This window comes from Xenia sp. Carnegie-2017, unplaced genomic scaffold (genome assembly GCF_021976095.1).
Source record: "Xenia sp. Carnegie-2017 unplaced genomic scaffold, XeniaSp_v1 HiC_scaffold_22, whole genome shotgun sequence".
Taxonomy (NCBI): Eukaryota; Metazoa; Cnidaria; class Anthozoa; order Malacalcyonacea; family Xeniidae; genus Xenia; species Xenia sp. Carnegie-2017.
Genome location: NW_025813485.1, coordinates 2,894,352 through 2,914,192, shown reverse-complemented (window position 1 = coordinate 2,914,192; position 19,841 = coordinate 2,894,352). Strand labels below are relative to the sequence as shown.

General features: G+C 33.7%; 3 protein-coding genes across 6 annotated transcripts; all 3 read right to left on the bottom strand.

Moving 5' to 3' along the window:
* Positions 1 to 2,467: 2,467 nt before the first annotated feature.
* Positions 2,468 to 10,182, bottom strand: LOC124446394 (fibroblast growth factor 1-like). Of its 4 annotated transcripts, none has more exons than XM_046997237.1 (4): positions 10,051 to 10,182; positions 5,514 to 5,806; positions 3,862 to 3,965; positions 2,468 to 3,059 (listed from the first exon to the last, which is right to left on the bottom strand). In XM_046997237.1, the coding sequence occupies exons 2-4, from the start codon at positions 5,782 to 5,784 to the stop codon at positions 2,859 to 2,861; spliced, it is 576 nt and encodes a 191-aa protein (XP_046853193.1). In that variant the 5' UTR covers positions 5,785 to 5,806; positions 10,051 to 10,182; the 3' UTR covers positions 2,468 to 2,858. The 4 variants fall into 4 exon arrangements, with proteins under 4 accessions (XP_046853193.1, XP_046853192.1, XP_046853195.1 ...); XM_046997236.1 differs by lacking the exon at positions 10,051 to 10,182 and adding an exon at positions 8,595 to 9,123; XM_046997239.1 differs by lacking the exon at positions 10,051 to 10,182 and adding an exon at positions 7,993 to 8,087.
* A 1,340-nt stretch (positions 10,183 to 11,522) lies between these two features.
* Positions 11,523 to 15,451, bottom strand: LOC124445489 (caltractin). The gene is made up of 8 exons (XM_046996213.1): positions 15,272 to 15,451; positions 14,915 to 14,966; positions 14,006 to 14,109; positions 13,475 to 13,556; positions 13,342 to 13,388; positions 12,441 to 12,503; positions 12,297 to 12,371; positions 11,523 to 11,751 (listed from the first exon to the last, which is right to left on the bottom strand). The coding sequence occupies exons 1-8, from the start codon at positions 15,272 to 15,274 to the stop codon at positions 11,662 to 11,664; spliced, it is 516 nt and encodes a 171-aa protein (XP_046852169.1). The 5' UTR covers positions 15,275 to 15,451; the 3' UTR covers positions 11,523 to 11,661.
* A 619-nt stretch (positions 15,452 to 16,070) lies between these two features.
* Positions 16,071 to 19,614, bottom strand: LOC124445488 (adenylate cyclase type 9-like). Its single transcript, XM_046996212.1, has 2 exons — positions 16,608 to 19,614; positions 16,071 to 16,450 (listed from the first exon to the last, which is right to left on the bottom strand). The coding sequence occupies exons 1-2, from the start codon at positions 19,356 to 19,358 to the stop codon at positions 16,439 to 16,441; spliced, it is 2,763 nt and encodes a 920-aa protein (XP_046852168.1). The 5' UTR covers positions 19,359 to 19,614; the 3' UTR covers positions 16,071 to 16,438.
* Between the last annotated feature and the right edge of the window lie 227 nt (positions 19,615 to 19,841).

Here is a 19,841-nt window from a genome sequence, read left to right as displayed (position 1 = left end):
CATGTTATCTTATGTAGAAACTATTATAGCAAAGTAGATAATCCATTTTTTCCATGAAGCCCATGGATGCTTTCATTAATAATGAGTGAGTCATATTGTATAAAGAGGCTCTCGTTCATCACAAGAGAGTTATGAGAAAGTTACATTGTAAAAGGTAACAAGTAAAAAACGTGTAAAAATGCTTAGAGTTGGCTTAAATTATAAGTCGAAAAGGCAGAAGTTGTTTGAACCTTTGCAGTATCGTTGGTTGCTCTAATTTATTTTATGAGAAGAATTCTTGTAAAAAAGTAAGAAAAATTTTGAAAACAAAAAATCTCGTTTTCGGTCCATGCCTGCCGACATACCGAGATAGTTGAGCACCAGAGTGTCTCATATTAATTAAGGGAAACAGATAATTCTGTTTGCCATGAAGCCCATGGATGGTTTGCTCGTGATAAATGAGAAAGAGTAAATGAGAGAGTTTAATCAGAAAGATATAAACCAGTAAAAATTTTTTAAAACATTTTTAAGGTTGTCTTAAATTATAAGTGTCAGAAAAGGCACAGTGTCAGAAGAAGTTAATCGAAACATTGTTTGGTTTATTTATTTTATGAGAAGAACTCTTGTAAACAAAAAGATTAAATTCAAAAGCAAAAAACCTCGTTTTCGGTCCATGCTTCCCGATACCTTCTTGAGCGTAAGGCACTAGAGCGCCGCATGTTAACGTTTCGGTAGGAGATTTTGGCCCCTCCACACTATCCTACATGGGAAATGCAATAGCAAGCTTCCGCCCATCAGACCTCGAGATCACCTGCGATAGGCTTTGCTCGGGGTACGCAGGGAGAGTGCCGTCGCGACAGAAGTCTGGGCCCCTAAGCCACTGCATACTATATCGCACCTAGCTTCCACTGCTAGTTGACATCTACTAAATGAAGTTTTAGCTTAATATATATATATACACAAATTCAAAGGCTGACGAAAGTTGTGGTATTATTAAAGTCACTACTGCGCATGCCAGCTGGTCAAGTTGACTGCACATGTTCAAGCAGACTGCGCATGCGCAGATAATTTATCTGAAAATTTGTGACTGAGCGAACTAATTACTCCATAATCGATACTAGTACATACAGTTGGTCTTTGCCATGACCATGAATTTGGAGAGTTGGTGCAGTTGACATGCTCAGATTAATTCTCAATTAATTTGTGACGGAGCGAACTCTGAAATTGGTGCTTGTATATGCGCTTTGTAAATTTTCTATTATATAGTTATTGCATGCTCTTTGTCATCTTAAGCTTGTTTTGTCAAATGCATATCAAACTCATCAACACTTTATTACGCCACTCGTAATATCTGTGATAACTCTAGAGATGTTTTTGTTTTTCTCCATAACTTTGTATCTGCATATTTTGTGCATAAACAATGCTTTTATATTTATGACAGGTATTATAATTCGTTGATTGAAATAGAAGAAATACTTGATAATGAACCTTCCAACAGTGAAACAAAATCAAGCATGACGGAGGAGAAACAACGACGCCGGGTTGAAGATAGCTTGATAAATTGAACGTAGTTCAAGCACGTAGCGTACGCTCGAGAGTTTTGGATGAAGACTCGTGGACTAATGAAAACACGAATGATTCCAAGCATGTTGACGAGGTTTAATATTTTAGGTTTTAATTACATACTCTAACTTGAAGTGGTTAAAAGTTAAAGTTAACGAAAAAATTTTTAACTTATTGCTGTAAAAAGTTACACTGAAACAGTTGTAACTCATTCCAAAGTTATATTTGTTGTTAAACATAAATAACAAACGAAGAATCTTCAAAATTATGGATTTTTATTAAGCATCGATGAGGCAAAAACTATCCCAGAACGTCTCTCTGATCAGATGTTTACTTCAACAACATGACAAAAAAAGACAAAAGAAAGTCAAATTTTGCCATAACGCACCCATTTAAAGCTTTAATATATAAATTTTTACATCTACATAACAGTTACTATATTCTATGAAACGTTATGTAACGATAGTTTGGAAAGATAATAAATCAGACAAAAATGTTTCTTATGCAATCTTGAACTATGATTGAAGCCTGAGCCCCTCCCCAACCAGACATACAACTTCAATTAGGTGGTTTGAACCCTTCTGGGCAATAACATTACATTCTTACTGAGGGCAACTTTGGTGGGGCAGGTCACCGTTCAGGGGAGCTACTCAAGCATTAAGGAATTAAGAAATTAATTCCTTGAATTAAAAGAATGATCGTGAATCACTATTATAAGCACCTTTTAATGACACACAGTCCTTGCTTCACATTTTAAAACAGTTTTACCACCCAAGTTATTATGTATTTATTTATTTAGTCATTTTTTCAAACGCTCCCTTGACCTCTGAAATATGTTGATGTGCTCAAACAGCTTCGTTACAAACTGCAACAATAAACAATCGCAGATAAGAATTATCAACATCATGAAAATGTGCTTCACTTGTACATATTCAAAAAACATTTTTTTCTTGTCAACCATAAATTAGATTTACAATATCTATACAAACATTTTTCTTTATAAATAATTTTTTTACGTCACAACCATCAATAGTTGTTTTCATTGCGTCTAAGCTTCAAGGTTACGATCATTTCATTTCTATTGTAATTATTTTTTATGATTTACAGCATGATGTAGGTAAATGAAAAGAATAATTTCATCTGTGATATTTTAATTGGCAGGGATATGTTCTTGTTCTTTTGAGCAGTGCCTTCGAGTACAGCAACTGCATTCCAAGTTCTATTTGTAGATGAATGAATTTCTGTGAACTTTTTCAATATGTGAAAGGCGTGTGAGCCATACATTGGCATATACATTAGCTTGTAGCAATCAAAGATCACGCATTGCCAATAATTTGAGCAAGAAAGTGGCTTCTCGATTCGAGACAAGGACTGTTTCCTAACCACGACGTGAGTGCGTTGCCTTTTGTATCAAGAGAGACAAGCCATCTTTCACTGGAATAACGACATGAACGATAAATAGAGAAAAAATTTTCAATAACAGCTTCTTCAAAAACACATTCTTCACTATCAACGTCCTACAAAACAAATACAAATATAAATAATTTGAGAGAAATATTCTCGTGAGAAGAATTTCAGACTTCTACAACCTTAAAAATAAATTCTATTAAATAAGATATAGAAGATCGGTAACTATCCTCATATTTCAGTTAATATCAATTATCGTCATAAGACACTTAAAATCAAATATTATAATCATCCTATGATTCTAAATCGCGACAAATATCCTCACGTGAAAAATGAGTGATGCAAATCCTAGGAGAGTCATGCAGCAAAGGTTAAATAAGAATAATAAACTGAAACAGAGTTCATTACACACTTGCTCACATATAGTTACGTAAGGTTTCTAAGCCAGTTTTCAAAAAAATTACGTTCAAACATTGATGTTTTTTTTTGTTTTACGCATTTGTTATCTACTGTAGATTTCATTGGTGCCCATGTGATGATTGCAAAAAAAGAGAATTTTCATAAGATATTACACGTACGAACATTCAATTTACAGAAATCGTACCTATACGTGGTAGTTAAATGTAATGAAATTTCCTTGTGTTTAACCTAACATATAATAATCATCAAACAATGGCCTTGAAAAAATATTTTAAGATGTTCTTACTTCTTGCCTAGATATTCTCATTAATCTCATGAACGCAAGGATGAAACATATGAAATTCGTTTGGAGATAAAATAAAGTAATTTCAGAGCTAATCGCCAAACGTAGCTAGTTAATAGATTGACATTTGACGAATTTATTCTCCTTGGATCGTTAAGGAAACATTTTGAGATCTGAAGTTTGAAAAAGGAATAAGAATGTTAACTTACTGTAGCTCGAACAACACCACTGTCATCTATTGACACAAACAACTCCGCTTCCACTCCAAGCATTTTGACCAAACCAGCACCAACAGATATGATTTCTAACGTTGCTATAACATAGACAGAAACACGTAAAAAGTTGTTAATATCATTAAAGCTGCACTTGAAACTTATTTTTTATTATAAACTATGCGAAAATGACAGCCACACATTTATTTCATGAAAAATAGAGATTTTAAAAATTTGATTGAACTATTTGTCTTGTCTAATGCTCAAAAACATGGAACCAAATATTATTAGACAGATAAAATACTCAAGTTACACTCAAAATAATATAAACTTTGATTTTAGTGTAACTTGAATAGTATATATGACAAAGTCATACAGCAATCCTTTCCAATATTTTACTGAAGTCGTCAAACAGATGCGTAATGCTTTTGTAAGTTATCTTCGAGAATCGGACAGCTCACGACCATAGCACATAATATAGTTATATTATTCATGCTGTTAAGGGCGATAAAAGGGTCAAACTTTCGTGAAACATAACCCGTGTCATTCACCCTGAGTTTGGCAAAAAAACACGAACATAATATAAGGTAGAGTTCAAATAACAACCTTATGTAACACATGACAAGTTAAGCATGAAGCAATAAATTCCTTAACTGGCAATCCCAATGTTGTCGAAGTTGTTGAATGTGACCATAAACGAATAGTGAGTGATGGCGAACAATCATTACAACAATATTATTGAAATTGCTCGCAGTTTCCAATGCTTGCGTGCACAATAAGTTTTGTCTTGTTACACTATTTACGTCATTAGTGGTCGCTACCCCCACATCGCGTACTGACAGTGACACACTGACATTGACTCAAACAATAAAGGTTGTTTTGCATTGTGATGAACTTTGACGTTTGAGCAGAGTAACTTGAAACCTTTTTGACTAAACAACTTAAAGTTTTTCTCCATTGAAGCTCCATGCAGTTAAATGCTAGAGACTAAATTTATGAGTGGGAACTGTTCAATTTGAACTTTGAGATGAAGTGAAAACGCCGGAATTTCATCAGCTTAAAACCACTTTCCAAATATTTGTCACCTTGCTCTTTTTTTTTTACCGGTTTCAATACACTCGTGAACTTCTCGCTGAGTATGCATAAATATTTTAAAACGTCGGAAATTCTCACGTATAGAATTTCGGAAACCGCACTTGCACTTTCATATTATGCAGATTGTTATCGAGTACAGCCAAACATTTTCGACAATGAACAACTTGCTAAAGTTTGTTGGTCAGCACACATTGATTGAAATCATCAATCCCCTCTCAGCACAAACCATGCAAATAACGTCTATTCATAAAAAAATGTAAACATGCTTCTTGCATTTTACTTGTCGACAATTCATGCTCATCACAAGCGTTAAAACATTCCATCTCAAAGTGTGATAAATACGAGTAATAGCACTTATAATAGAGCAGCCAGAAGAGATTAAAGTCATATTTGGATATAACCCAAAAATTTAAAGCTTAGTTATTGAAAAGAAGGATCGTATAAGATTATTAACCAGACACACAATAGGTAGAAAACGTGAATTACATGCAGATATGCACTGATCGATATAATTGTATTAAAACAAAACATTGTTATCATAATTATTTACTTACTGTAAGGATCAGTTTTACAACGCGTGCCTTTGACTGTACCATTAGGATGTACTGCTAAATAATAGCCATTTCTACAAATCAATCGCCGTCTGCGATTGCTTCTCTTTCCCATGAAGTTATTACACCAATCAGGATCGGGTAAAAGCTGCGCAGATATCGTAGAAAAACGAATGTTTTTTTGAATCTCAACTTTCTCAGACAATGTATCAACTTCTTCAATCTTTATCTCAAAATCGTCGGGATCATAATAGTATGATATTGAATACGCCATTTTATCTCCTGTTTCGATAAAACTATATGAAACAAAAAATAATTAGTTAATAGTTTATCAACAAACGATCATGTAGTAGAAACACAGGATTTTCCACACCTTGAATGATTACAGAACACAGATATATAATAATAGTAACAACAAACTTTCACTTCCAGCTTATGAAGAGTCACGCGGTTCTGAACTTATAAAGATCCTACAATGACCCTTATATAAGAGCAGCAGGAGTGAAAAGTGATTATGTCAAATCCGCTTCAAGCTAAATTTATCCAATCAATCAGCAAAAAGTTGGCAACTGCGAACATCGACAGAGTTGCGAAATGGAAAAGTACTTCAAGAAAAAGACATATACTTTTTGATGTGTTGCGACACAGACAGAAAAATCAACAAACATGAAAGGAGGCAAGTCCTGATTGTTGCTGGTTTTTGTTGTCGGATCGAGTTAAAAGAACGTCGTGACCAATGTCGTTGATGGGATAATGAAGGAGGGAGGGGGGAGGAGGAAATATATTCTGTGGAACATTTATTTTGTCTTGTTACAAAAAAAAAGTTTACTAATATTTTTCCTCATAAAACATATTAAGGCTGTTCACATTATACAGATTGTTCTTTGCAAAGTTCACGAGAATGTAGTTGAAATTTGTCTTCGTAGTATTCAAAACAATTACTTTAAGGCGTGAGACAAGAAATAACTGTATCGCAATAATAATGTCCCTCATTTACAAAGCGATCATGACAAGGGGCATTTTCCCACTGCCGGAAATGAATGATTCGTTTACCAAGTTTAGGTCTGCGTGTATTTTCTATTTGTTATATGAGCCGTTTTTACATTCACACTAATTTTTGTTATCCAATAAATGCATAGTTAGTGAAGAAATAATATAGCAAAATTATTTCATGCCTTATGTAAACTTAATGAAAATTGATGAATTACAGAATTTTTACAAAAACCCGCCTACATATCCGTCAATAAGGTAGTAAGCACACAGGATAGACTCCAACGCCTTCTTGTTCGAAGGAATGAAAGCCAAAAACCATGACAACCTGATATTACATGCACTGTGTGATAATTATTTTGTTAATTAAGTTGATAATGAACAGTTACTATTCGCAATAAATAAAATAAATACTTCCACTGCAAAGAATACTTTACACTGCAAAGAAAAAGGCAAGCAGATTGTTAAGATTTGACGTATAAATTATTTATGCTCAACAGAGTAAATGAAAAATCGTCTTACATAACCAAAATGGGTTTAAATTGAATATATGTAATTTTTTCATAATTTTTTTGAACAGCTGAAAATTCTATTTTAGATGGCAGTGTTTTAAATCATCGTCAATGTCATTGTGCTATTTTCACTGTTTTCATAAACTATTTATCTCTGTGCCAGGATTTTATCTTTTTTGAGCAAATTACAAGACGAGATCGCCTAATTTTTTTACATTACCATAATGTTATCATCCGGTAGTTTTAAAGACACTTTTCAGTGCAAATATTGTTTTATAAGGGCAGAGTCCCCAAGAAAAGCAAGATTAATATCTTTAAATACAAAGGAATTAAAATAATCCGTTGACATGCGTAAGCAAGTTGACGCAAGCTGAAGTCATTATCTTAGTTAAGCCACAGTAAGAAAAATTCTACGACTTATCTCATATGATTTTGTATAAATGGAACTAGTCAAAGTTTTGTTTTGGGAAATATTTACCATTCAAGATCATCGTTTCAACAAGCAGGCAAAATTTTATCTAAATGATGGGCACACAAAACGCGCAAAATTCATTTGACTGGTCGCTTGCGTTCTTCATTTTTCAGCCGGCTGCCATTCGCAAGAATGCTAGGGCTGTTGATAAAACAAATACGAACGTTGAATAAAAAATACAGGCGACACCATCGTTTTACACTACAAATAAAACCATCTCATGCACATGTCGTATCAACGTGTGAAAGTCAAGGTTATTATATCAATTGCCTAATATTTCTGATCTTATTTAAACTTCCATAGTAGAGATGAATGCCGTTGTCGTACTGGAGTCATGCAGAAAAACGAAAGAAATCTAAAGATTCGAGCGCCTCAAATAACGAAGCATTAAAAAACATCATTTACATTTTTGCCATATCTCTACGAGCGTGCACAGTCAGTATACTAATGATGAAAATCACGGGAGTTGTTGAATTTTGAATGTTAAGAAAATATTATATAGGCCAACCAGCAAAACCACGCATAGATTCGTCAACACTGTCTTTACAAGGTTGGCTCGTTGACAGGAAAACCGTGTTGATCAAGTCTTTCTCATGTTACGATAATATTCAAGATAAAAACTCTTTTGAATTTTCGTTGTTTGTGTACGACCATAAAACTCTTTATTTTTTTTACGTAAACGTGACTGAACAAAAACAGAATTACGTCATGTGACGGTCACAATGGCTCGGTGAAAAATTTAATGACTTATCATTTTTATCAAGTACATTTTTATCAAGTACTGCATATATTTGCACACGACGGTTCAACTGTTGTGTTATAATTGCCTTATTCTAGGGATTTTATCACTTTTGGACCTTCAGCTTCAACATTTATTCAAGTTTTCCGCATTCGTGTACACGCGTCAATATGTTATTATTTATTTTCCCTGCAGGGGTTCACCACAGCGAATGACCTGCCTTAATTCACCACATGTCTGTCAAATCCTATTGCTTCACAAGAACTAGTTGCATTTCCTTGATCAATGTGTTTATGCATTTCCTCTTTCGACTTTCTTTGGATCTTTTACAGTAACTACAACTACCTCCATATCTTTCTAGACTCACTAACCTCTTCAATAGCATACATGTCCCAAACAACTTATACAGGTCTCTCTCACTTCATCTTCAAAACATCTAACATACACTATCCCTCATCTCATGTACTCGTTCCTTTATCAGTCTTACAGGGTAACATCCAGAGAGAATTTCAACGTCTTCATCTCTGTTATGAGACTCAAGTCACTGCTTTCGTAAAATGATTTCGTAACCTTCGAACACAGGAAAACGGCTTCATTCAAGCCAGAAAATTTTTATCACGTGGGCATACAACGTGTCGCAACACTGTCGAAATTTCATAGAGATAAAATCAGGCTCTATTTCAATAACGTTTGCTGCACTGCAACAACACATTTACTAGCAAATTTACCACCAAAGACAATTTCCAAACACGTCAAGCGATAAAGATTGGTCACGGCTCATTGGAGTCAACTAGAACTGCTAAATGTCTTGAACACCGATATTGTAGTTCAATTAGTACATATTTACAAAAAAAAAAGAAAAGTATATGAATGTAACACTACTATAAAACTACTTTAAACTAAAAAAAAATAATAAAAGAAATAGAACGAAAGTTTTCATAATAACTATTATTAAATGTGACAAATAATAAAGATTTTTTGTACAGTTTCCCCTTTTTGAATTGATATTGCCAAAACAAGAAGTTGTGAAGTAGTTGTTGTTTAAAGTCACTCGTGCATACCTCCGAGATGTCGTTAAAAATAGAATAGGTGTAGTGTAACATATGTGAATGATGCTAAAGTGAAACGCCATTAACACGAACAATTTTTATTTTTTTAGTTTTGTATGAGACAAATTTTATTTGTTTGGTTCACGCGAGAAATGATTGCACAATTTTTACATAGCTTATGAAGAAGCTAGCGTGTTTGATGCGTAGAATCAAAATTGCTTAACGGGGTTTTAATCGTGTTTAAACTTGTTCATGGTGTCGATTTATATAGTTCCCAGGGTCTTTCTCAGAATTGCAAAATTTGTTTGGAGAATCTGGGCATTAAAGTTATAATATACACTGTATATGTACAACAATACTTTCCTTGGAACGCTTGGTTTAAAGTTGTCTTAAAGGTAACATGATTTCAATGCAAAATTGAGAAATTTTTAAACAAATAACGCGCTAATATAGTCCATTCTCATGTGGTGGCATTCTGCTATGGAAAATCTAATTTCTAAAAACATTCTGACCGTTCATATGAGTTTTAATTCGACATAAAATGCCGTGCATGCAAGCATATAGAAATGTTCCTACTATGTGTCAGTTAGAAATACAGGCACACACAACATTTGTCGTTGATTCTTATTTTGCCGAAAGTTAAAAACGAAATTAACTACTGGCTAGTGTTGCATGAAATATTACACTCTACGTTAGTGATATATTATTAATATCTACGCATTTTGTTCATACACATAAGTCACATAAAACCTGAAGAACATGTAAAATACAGAATTACCTGATTGGTAAACGTAGATTATGGATCAGATGACTATCGTCCCACCGTCTCACCTGAAGGTTATCGTTAACTCTCACGATATGATTTGAATTGAAAATGTCAAATTAAAAGCGGATACAAGCCAGAATTGTTAATTACGTTTAATAACAGACTCCACTGTGCTTTATAGTTATCAGTGCCAAGTAACCATGACAATTACTTAGTAATAATTAATGATTCATCATTTATGCCTATTTTCGCGTTGCTTTTTCCTCACAGACAACAAAACCCCCACCATATTGAAAAGACTACCGATTTTATACTTTGTGATTCGTGCGTTGACATTTTCAAGTCAAATGTAAACTTTAAGTGAACACCTTTTATATAATTATGGGCGATATAGTGATAATAACGACATCAAGAAGAGACTACATTTTTGCTTATAAAAACATCAAACCACTAATGTTTATTTAACTTGTTAGCTGCATCATAATATGTCTGAGAGGAATAGAAATTAATTCAAATTTAAGTATTTTAAAAAATTTATCGTATATCCTCATTATTAAATAATTAAGTTATCAGCTTCCATCATGTACACATCATAAAAAATGCTAAAAACGACAGCGGGTATTTTTCTTGAAACTTTCCAGATTAACTAAACTTGTCTTATTGCCTGACGTCAATCCAAATTATCAATTGAATTTCCTCAGACAAACCTTCCCACGTTTTCCGGCAAGAGTTTCACAATGTTTACAGTCTGCTTTACAAAGGTTTAAGAGCACATGACTGCAAAATCTCTAACAAACACATCGATTTTTGAATTAAACTCGCTTTGTCACATCTTTTCATATAAATCACCTAAACATGCGCAGTCCACTAAAATATTTGTTTCACTTCACAGTCATGACGATGACCGACTGAATGAACTTGCACTGCTCACCAACTACCTGGTACACCACCGATTTTGAAGTAAATAAGCGTGCGCAAATATTTTAAATGGAGCAAAAAATGATTTTGTGGCTGCAACTCTTTCATTTTCATTTGAGAATTAAATTCTTGCCATTGACCATGTTTAAAATACACCAACGAACAATAGTTTGAATATAAAATATTTGCTTTCTCATGTAAATTTTGAAATGCTACAATGAAAATATTTACGTATATTATGTAAACGGTGCCTTGTTGAAAAGTATATATTTTGCAGTCAACTCTCAGTATTCTTTTTTATTAAAATATGCTGGTGTAGCATTTTTACAGGTATGTATATATACTTCAAGAAATCCACGCATACTTCATGTTGCACACACCTATTTCAAGTTGTACACACTTACTTCAATGTATACACTCATACTTCAATGTATACACACATTCATCAAAATGTACACGCATACTCTAACGTGTACACATCATTGCACACCTACTTCAGAGTATAATGAAAATGCTGGATAAAATTTAAATCGCAAAAAATGTACAATTAAAACACGAAGCATCTGTTATGATTTATACTGAAATACATTGCTATATAATTCAAAAGCAATTAATTTACTACAAACCATCGTTTTATAATAAACGCGACATGTGAAGTTATTAACAGAACTATTCACAGAGAACGAAAAGAAAAATAAGATAAAATCAATACAAACTAGTTTTCTTCATAATACGTAGAAATTCGGCTTCGTTTATTTCCCCATCACCATCTCTGTCAGCTTCGTCAATCATTTCCTACAAGAAGCAAGAGATTGAATCATATAATAATACAAGATTACTGCAGGAGACTTATGTAGGCTGAAGTATACTTTTGGTCGGCTGAGGGGAGCCTTACTTACTTTGGTTGCTGTAAGCTATAGGTAGGCTGTGGGGAACTCTAGTTCAGTTGATTGCAGTAAGTTTTTTCGTAAGCTGTGGGGGGCCTTACATTGGTTGCTGTAAGTTTTACGTAAGCTTTGGGGAGCCTTACATTGGTTGCAGTAAGTTTTACGTAAGCTTTGGGGAGCCTTACATTGGTTGCAGTAAGTTTTACGTAAGCTTTGGGGAGCCTTACATTGGTTGCAGTAAGATTTACGTTAGCTTTGGGGAGCCATACATTTGCTTCAAAATTTATTTGTTTTGGAAAAAAAACAATCTCCAGAAATGATCAACTGTAGAAGCTGGCAAAGCGTTTTGTTAGGACAGAGATATGGTTAAATTTCATACGGACAAGGCCTGTTATGAAACTCTTTCCATAGACATTTTCATCTATTATTGTTTAAGAAAAGATGTCGGTATACCTGCAGTTCTTCGTCGGTCAAGTTCTCCCCAAGCTCTTTTGCTACTCGCTTTAAATTCTTAAACGAAATTTTGCCCTAGAAAATTCAAAATCACCATAAAATTTGAACATTTTTCAAATGCTATTTCCAATGTTTACAGCATACTGTTTCGTCATCGTCAAACAATCTGAAAGCTTTTAATATTTCTTCTTTTGAGTCTTTTTCACTCTAAAAGGAAAGCAAAAGAAACCACTACTTCAATTAAAAATCACGATCCCCATAAGGATTTTGGCCAATGAATTTTCTTATATTCTTTCATGTAAAACAGCATATCAGATTTGATGATCACTTAATACTGCGTGGAAAAACTGAACGAAACTTCAGCTGACAATCAGGCATTTGATATTGTGTCTTGCGCTGATATTTTTTGGTAGCAAAAAAGATGGGCTCTAAAGCATTTCAATGATATGTTTTTAATTTCATAATGATAAGAAATGATTGAGTACTCTTCAAATAAAAATTGCAAGTCCACATTGCATTTTTCAATCATTGGGAATTGAATACAATAATGAAATTGTTGAGGATTCTCCAGCATACAATATAAAACAGAGAAAAACCTGTTTCATTTACTTTTGTTTGAAATGGCTGCGTAAAATCATTAACTAAGCGCTCAATTCCAAAGATGGAAGAAAGCAATTTCAACTTGCAACTTATATTTCAAGAATACCTGATTCTTTTTGATTATTATGAAATAAAAAACATATCATTGAAAAGCTAAAGAGCCCCTCTTGTTTGCTTTATAAAAACATAAGCAAAAAACACAATATCAATTTAATTCCCTTTTTCTTGATGTACACTATTGAATAATTGTCACATTTGGTATACCATATGTATACTCTCCTTATAATGACAAAAATTTTACAAAACATAAGTCTAATGATGCAATATAATTTCATTAAAATTTCACAAGGTATTATTATATATTCCTTGATAAATCATATAAAGGCAAGACAAAGTATGTGCAAAGGTATCTATGATCACTCCAAATTAAAATTTTTATACTTACCATTTTTGCAGTCATCATTTGTAAGAATTCATTAAAGTCAATTGTTCCTAGAAATATTGAAACAATTTCAAAGAAAAGCAACATCAAGAACAACATTGGAGATTGTTCATGTCGACGCAAGAAAAGATCTTACCAGAACCATCTTTATCAACATCAGAAATCATTTTCTTAATTTCTTCTTTCTTTGGTTCAAAACCTAGTGCTCTCATGGCAACCTAATACAATGGATAATAAAATGAATTGCTTCAAGAAATAATGTGACCACAACATACAGAAAATAAATGATAAAAAACTTGGCCATTTCTTGCATGACATTTGTGAATGCAGTCCCATCACATACATGAGATGATACACAAATAAAACATGTCATAAAATAATATACTTAATCATTTGGTTAGGGCATTGTATGAAATAGCAGAAAGATTGTAAAATAATGACGGAATTGCAGGTTTTAAAAATTTGAGAATATGAATTGGTTGGATCTATATGTTTTATAAAATAAAATGATTAAAGCTGAAGATTATATTGGAGGCCATTAAAGTGGTTGTGTCATGCTTTTAAAGAAGATTGATTTGAAATTTGTCGAATGTACAATTTTTAATTACTTTGTCCAAAGTGAAATTTAGACAGTTGAGAAACAACATTGGATAGTATGAAAAATTACTTTTAGTTCTTTGGCATCAATAGTTCCCGAGCCATCAGCATCAAATAAATCAAATGCCTCTCTTATCTCTTGCTTTTGTTCATCAGTAAGCTCAGGTTTAGGACCTTGATTTAAAAATATATTTAAATTATGCTTCCTACAACAGCCCACATAACAATATAGTTACATGTATATGTAAAATTGTTTAAAAGAAAAACTAAAACAGCTACACTTTTATCTCAACAAGCCTGTTTCATGATTGCTCTCACATCAGTATGTATAGTCAGTGTGCGAATTAACGGTGTGCAATGTGCAATTTGCACATAGTTTTAGCTAAATTGAAAACAATTGCACATCACTTTTTCAAACGATGTGCAAAAATCAGCAGTTTTAATGAAAAACACTGTCGTAAATCATATGAATTTGTTCACATTCAAAAATATTAATTTAGCAATTAGCGCTATATAATAATGAACGTAATGTCGATTTGATTATGCCTCTAAAGAAACACTTTGTCAAAAAAATTGCACATCGTTTTTTCTGAACTAATTCGCACACTGTGTATAATAAAAGAATATACACAGTTATCTAATATATACATTTGGTTATTAACGTAGCTAGTTGGTGTTAGGTCATATATTAGTTATTTATTGCATTAAAGTGTTTTCTTCCAATGGGGAGAAGACAACAGAAGTTCTTGATTATACATACATATAACAATACACAGATAACCAAATGCACATATTTATAATGTAGATATATTCTCTAATGGGTGAGCAATCATAAAACAGGCTGGTTGGGATAGCCAGAAGTGTAGTTGTTACAAAGAGAGCTCAATACTCTTTTGTATTGAACACTTTAATGACTCTACAACTCTGAAAACTTGGCACATATATATGTATGTATACACATACATTAATCATGTCTTACCAGTTTTCTTTCTTGATGTTGTAGATAATGCAGCCTTTCGATAGGAGGAAGCCTTGGAATGAATATTTGAAAAAATTGACGGTCAAATTTACGTAAATAAAATTATGTTATATTACATTTTTATAATTATTTTACTTCTATAAAACTAACACTTAAAACACCATTTCTATCTGAATGATCAGATAAAATCGCAAACGTTGCATTTTTACAAATTACATTGTGACCAGCAAGCTATGAATCATTCCAACCAACATAAAACTGCTCTCGAGAAGTAGTACTCTACCTGTCGACCATACTATTTATGTCTTAGCAAATAGGAATGAGTGTAAATGGAGATTTTCCTTACATATCACATACCATAGCATTTTTCTTGAGGAAAATTCACTGAAGACTGTTAGAGAATATCTATATCTTGTTACAGTGTAAAACTGTTGGGTATTTGTCTTTCAGAAACTTTCAAACAAACATCTAGTATTTACTTTTACCGCGCTAAGCGCTCGTCTCTAACGAAGTTGTCGTCAAAACGTCGTCAACAAAACTGACTATTTGTCATTCATCCCAATGACATATTGTCGACATGGCGACACATCATACACAACCCCCCCCCCCGTTTAATGGTTCTTCGGTTAAGACCAGTACAAATTGCACTGAATGATTCACCTTGGCCTGATTATAAGAAGTTCTAGACTTTTAGAGGAGATATCACCTACGTGAAGATAGACTACTGTAAAGTTTTAGTGAAGAAACGAAGATGTCAACTTTAGAGTAGTTAAAATCTGGTGATAGTAAAAATGTTTAAAAATAGTATGGAGATTTAAAAAAGATGAACAAATGAATTTTTTATACTTTGATGATCCAAGCGAGGCTTTGGGATTTGAGTAAACGCGCTTTAGCTTTGCCATGTTCTGTGTAAAGTAAAGCAAAATGTAACCTTGTAAATACCATAACTAAGGTGAAAATATGGTGAACTCAAACTTTTAGTTACAACAAATATGAAAGTGATCGTAAATCGGGCGATCAGGGGCTGTGTTTTAAAATCGGGGTAACACCTGATAAAACTGGGTTGAGTTGGCTGGTCAGCTTGGATGGTTTGTAATATGAACAATGACAATGAATTAGTTATCGAATGTCAATCGCCGAGACTACAGAAACAAAATCAAAAAGGGAAGACCTTTATTTTGAAAGATATACTTTCGCAAGAATAAAAAATACATTTAGATATGTCATTAAAGCTACACACATAAAATAGTAAAGTGTTTTAATTGCATTACATCTTACGACGAAATTCTCCAGAATCGTCATTAATATTCTCAAGGATAAGAATGTTCATTAAAATAATAAAAAGATTATCGTGTACATGCTGCACAAGACCATTTCTATTATAGCCTGGCAATTACATAAGAATTTCTTTTTTCCTAACATTTCCTAAAATATCGAAGCTTTCGAATGGCCTTTTAGCTGATTCTGATTTATGTCAAAGCATCAAAATTTAATTCTAGTTCATCACAACGACGCTAGCTTTCCTTAATCTTTGACCTAAATAACGAGACAAAAACTTTTAAGTTGTAAAAAATATAAAAACCACATTTCGTTAACTGTACATATCAATTTTTTGCAAAATTTGCTGGGATATAATACCATAGATATTTACGTATTATATTTTTTCATAAGTAGAAATTACAATAAATTATACCTCAATATGTAGAGAATCATGGCTAGGACACACGAGAAGAAACGTTTTTATTTTGCCTTTGCCTTTCACAGGAATCTCACCACGTTCTTCAAAGGTGAAGAATTCTTCAAGAAGATTTTTTGATGCTTCGCTGACTTGCACCCGTCCGTCAACTCCAGTTGAGTCCATTCGACTAGCAATATTCACAGTGTCACCCCAAATGTCATAAAACAATTTGTTAGTTCCAATTACACCAGCTGTTACTGGACCAGCATTAAATCCAACTCGCAGTATGAATTCAAACCCGAGCATATTATCATTGAATTTTCTAATTTCTTGCATCATTGCTAATGCAAATTCAATAAGTTGTTTTAAGTGATTTTTCCCTTTTCCATTACCCTGTGAATTATTGAGACCAGAAGCAGCCATGAATGTTGAGCCATTTACAGTTTTGATCTTTTCTACTTCCGAAAACTGAACCTTTTCCAGTAAATCATCAAAGTCACCAACCAATTCGTTTAGAACACGGATACACTCTTTGCCACCTTCAAAATTCTCTTCATAAAAGTCCTCAAAATTCACAATTGATGCAAAAATAACTCCAACATTTTCATAATTTCTGGAATAAAGTTTTTCCTCCTGCAACTCGGCAATTACATGCCTAGGGATAATGCTTCCTAACAACCAGTCAGCTTGTGCTTTATTCATTTTTGCATTTTCCTTATCCTTGGCAGCTTCTGCATCAACAAGAAAGTTCATTCGCACACCAATGTCATTGCGATAATTCAAGATAAATATTAAAATTATAAGAAGAATGAGTGTTGGAATCATATCACGCTGTAGGTGTTTCTCAACACTGTCACATTCACCAACTGAAGTTGGGATGATGATGAAGATAATGGCGAATACTGCTACCAAAGCTGACTTTACAACGGAAGTCAGTTGTGTAAAGTTGCAAAAATGTATCAGGGTGACTATCATAACATCTGCACTAAAAGTGACAAAGTCTCTTATCTTTATTTTGCCACAAACTGTGAAATTGAGTAAAACTGTAATAGCCGGCAAGCACATTAATAAAGAACCCGAAATATGACTAGACAGCCAGCCTGGAAGTCTTGAAAATGAAGAAAACAAACTCATATGCTGGGGATAGGAGCGGCTATAATTAAAAATAAGGAAGAATACTTCCAAGAAAAATGTGAGAACAAATACAAGGTAGTTTGCAATGGAAATATCACCAACCATGCTGAGCATTGTAAAACTTAGAACAACAACACAAACATATACCAGATTAGAAAGAAAAACATCAAATAAAAAGTTGACCTTAGGTGAGGCAAATGTGCTAACAGTGGGACTTAAAAGTGTTGTATCCTGACCTTCCTTATGATATGATTTTTCTAAGCTTCTATCGCGAAACCACAATGAGCCTGTTACTAATGGTGGATTTGCAAAGGAATTCTCATTATCTCTAATCAAGGCCACAAGTTCCCTGTCATTGGATGTTTTGAGTCTGAATCGAGCAATAGCTTCATTAATAGTACCACCAAGTACTTGTGATGGTCGTCGACCATTATAATATGCATACTCTTCCTCTGATGTATAAGATGAATTGAGAATATCTGAATCCAATATTTCTTCAACTTGATGTTGATGTTTTAAGCTGCCTCTAGGACTTTTATTTTCTGGTTGCACTTGAACTGACAAAGAATTAGATTGATCACTTGAAGGCATAACATCATTTTTGTCAATACGAATTGACACTTTCTTAACGGACTCATCTGCCTTTTTGTCAGACTTATGATGACGACTTGAATTCTTCTTCTCATGTTTTTTCTTCTTGCCAAGAATCAAGTATGTTGTTATGCCTTCGAGGGCAGCATGACGACTGCTTCCATTACCATCTTCGTAAATGTAAGAATCATCAAGAAAATCTTTTGTGGCTTGAGTTATGTGCACTTTACCAGGGACACCAGCTGTCTCCATTTTGTTAGCCAAAGTTACATCATTGGACCAAACATCAAATTTAAACCTTTTGTTACCAATGATTCCACATAAAACTGTACCAGTGTGAATACCAACACGCATACCAACTTCTTCATTGTTTTCTTCATCAAATTCCTTTATGGTTTTTACCATAGCTAATCCCATATCCACACAGCAAAATGCATGCTCGGGTATTGGTTCTGGGCAGCCTGCAACACAATAATATGCATCGCCAAGTGTACTGATTTTCTCACATTGATTTTCAGCCGTAAGTTGATCAAATCGGCCAAATAGATCACTAAGAAGGCCAACTAGTTGCTCAGCAGTTTTGTTTGAAGACATTTGAGTGAATCCAACGATATCAGCAAACAGTATACTGACGTCTTCCATACGATGCATTCGAAATGGACGAAAAGTCAACTCTTTCTTTCGAAAATTATTGGTAACAATTTCTTCCGCAATCGTCTCCGGCATTACGGAGCGTATCATAGAATCTTTGGCAGATTTTTCTATTTCTGCCTCACGTTTGGCTAGCAAACGTTGTCCAAATTTCCAGAAGGTACTACGGTCCCGAACTTGAGCCATAAAACTTATTTGAATGGCAATGATGTGAACAACTAAATGCAGTACTGCAGTGCATACAATTTTTGTCGCATCTTCGTACAATCCGAGTTCATACGCATACAAAATTTCGTGGACTATAGAGAATAATGTCAAAACAATCATTGAGACGAATAACGGTATGGAATGTAATACAGTGTAAATGATTAGGATGAAGGAAGAACACATTGCGAAGTGAGCGGCCCTGAAAATTCTTCAACGCTTCGCAAAAAAAAAAGCAAGTCAGCTGTTACTATTAAAATTGAGAGAAACAACGGAGCAATGAACGGTAAATGTTTGTAGAGTGATGACTGTACAAAGGCGAGTAAAGCAAAAAGATCGCCCTAAAACAGGCAATGGCGATCAAAACAGGCTGTCGATCTTCGTCTGTTTGTGTTGCACCAAAATAAATCATCCATATTAAAGATGCTATAAGCAAGTATATTAATATTTTAACTACCGCGGCGGTTATTGACAAAAAGAAAATTCTTGGTACTCTTTTTCCAAAATCCGAGAGTCAAATTTCGGATACCACCAAGCAGACGATGCGCGTTCAAAATAAAGGGGAACGCAACCTTTGTTGTTTCTAGTGTCAACTTGGGAAAAGGAACGATCCTTTATAACCAGTTCATTAAAACTTCTCAGTCTTACTTCAGGGTGTCTTGAATCGGC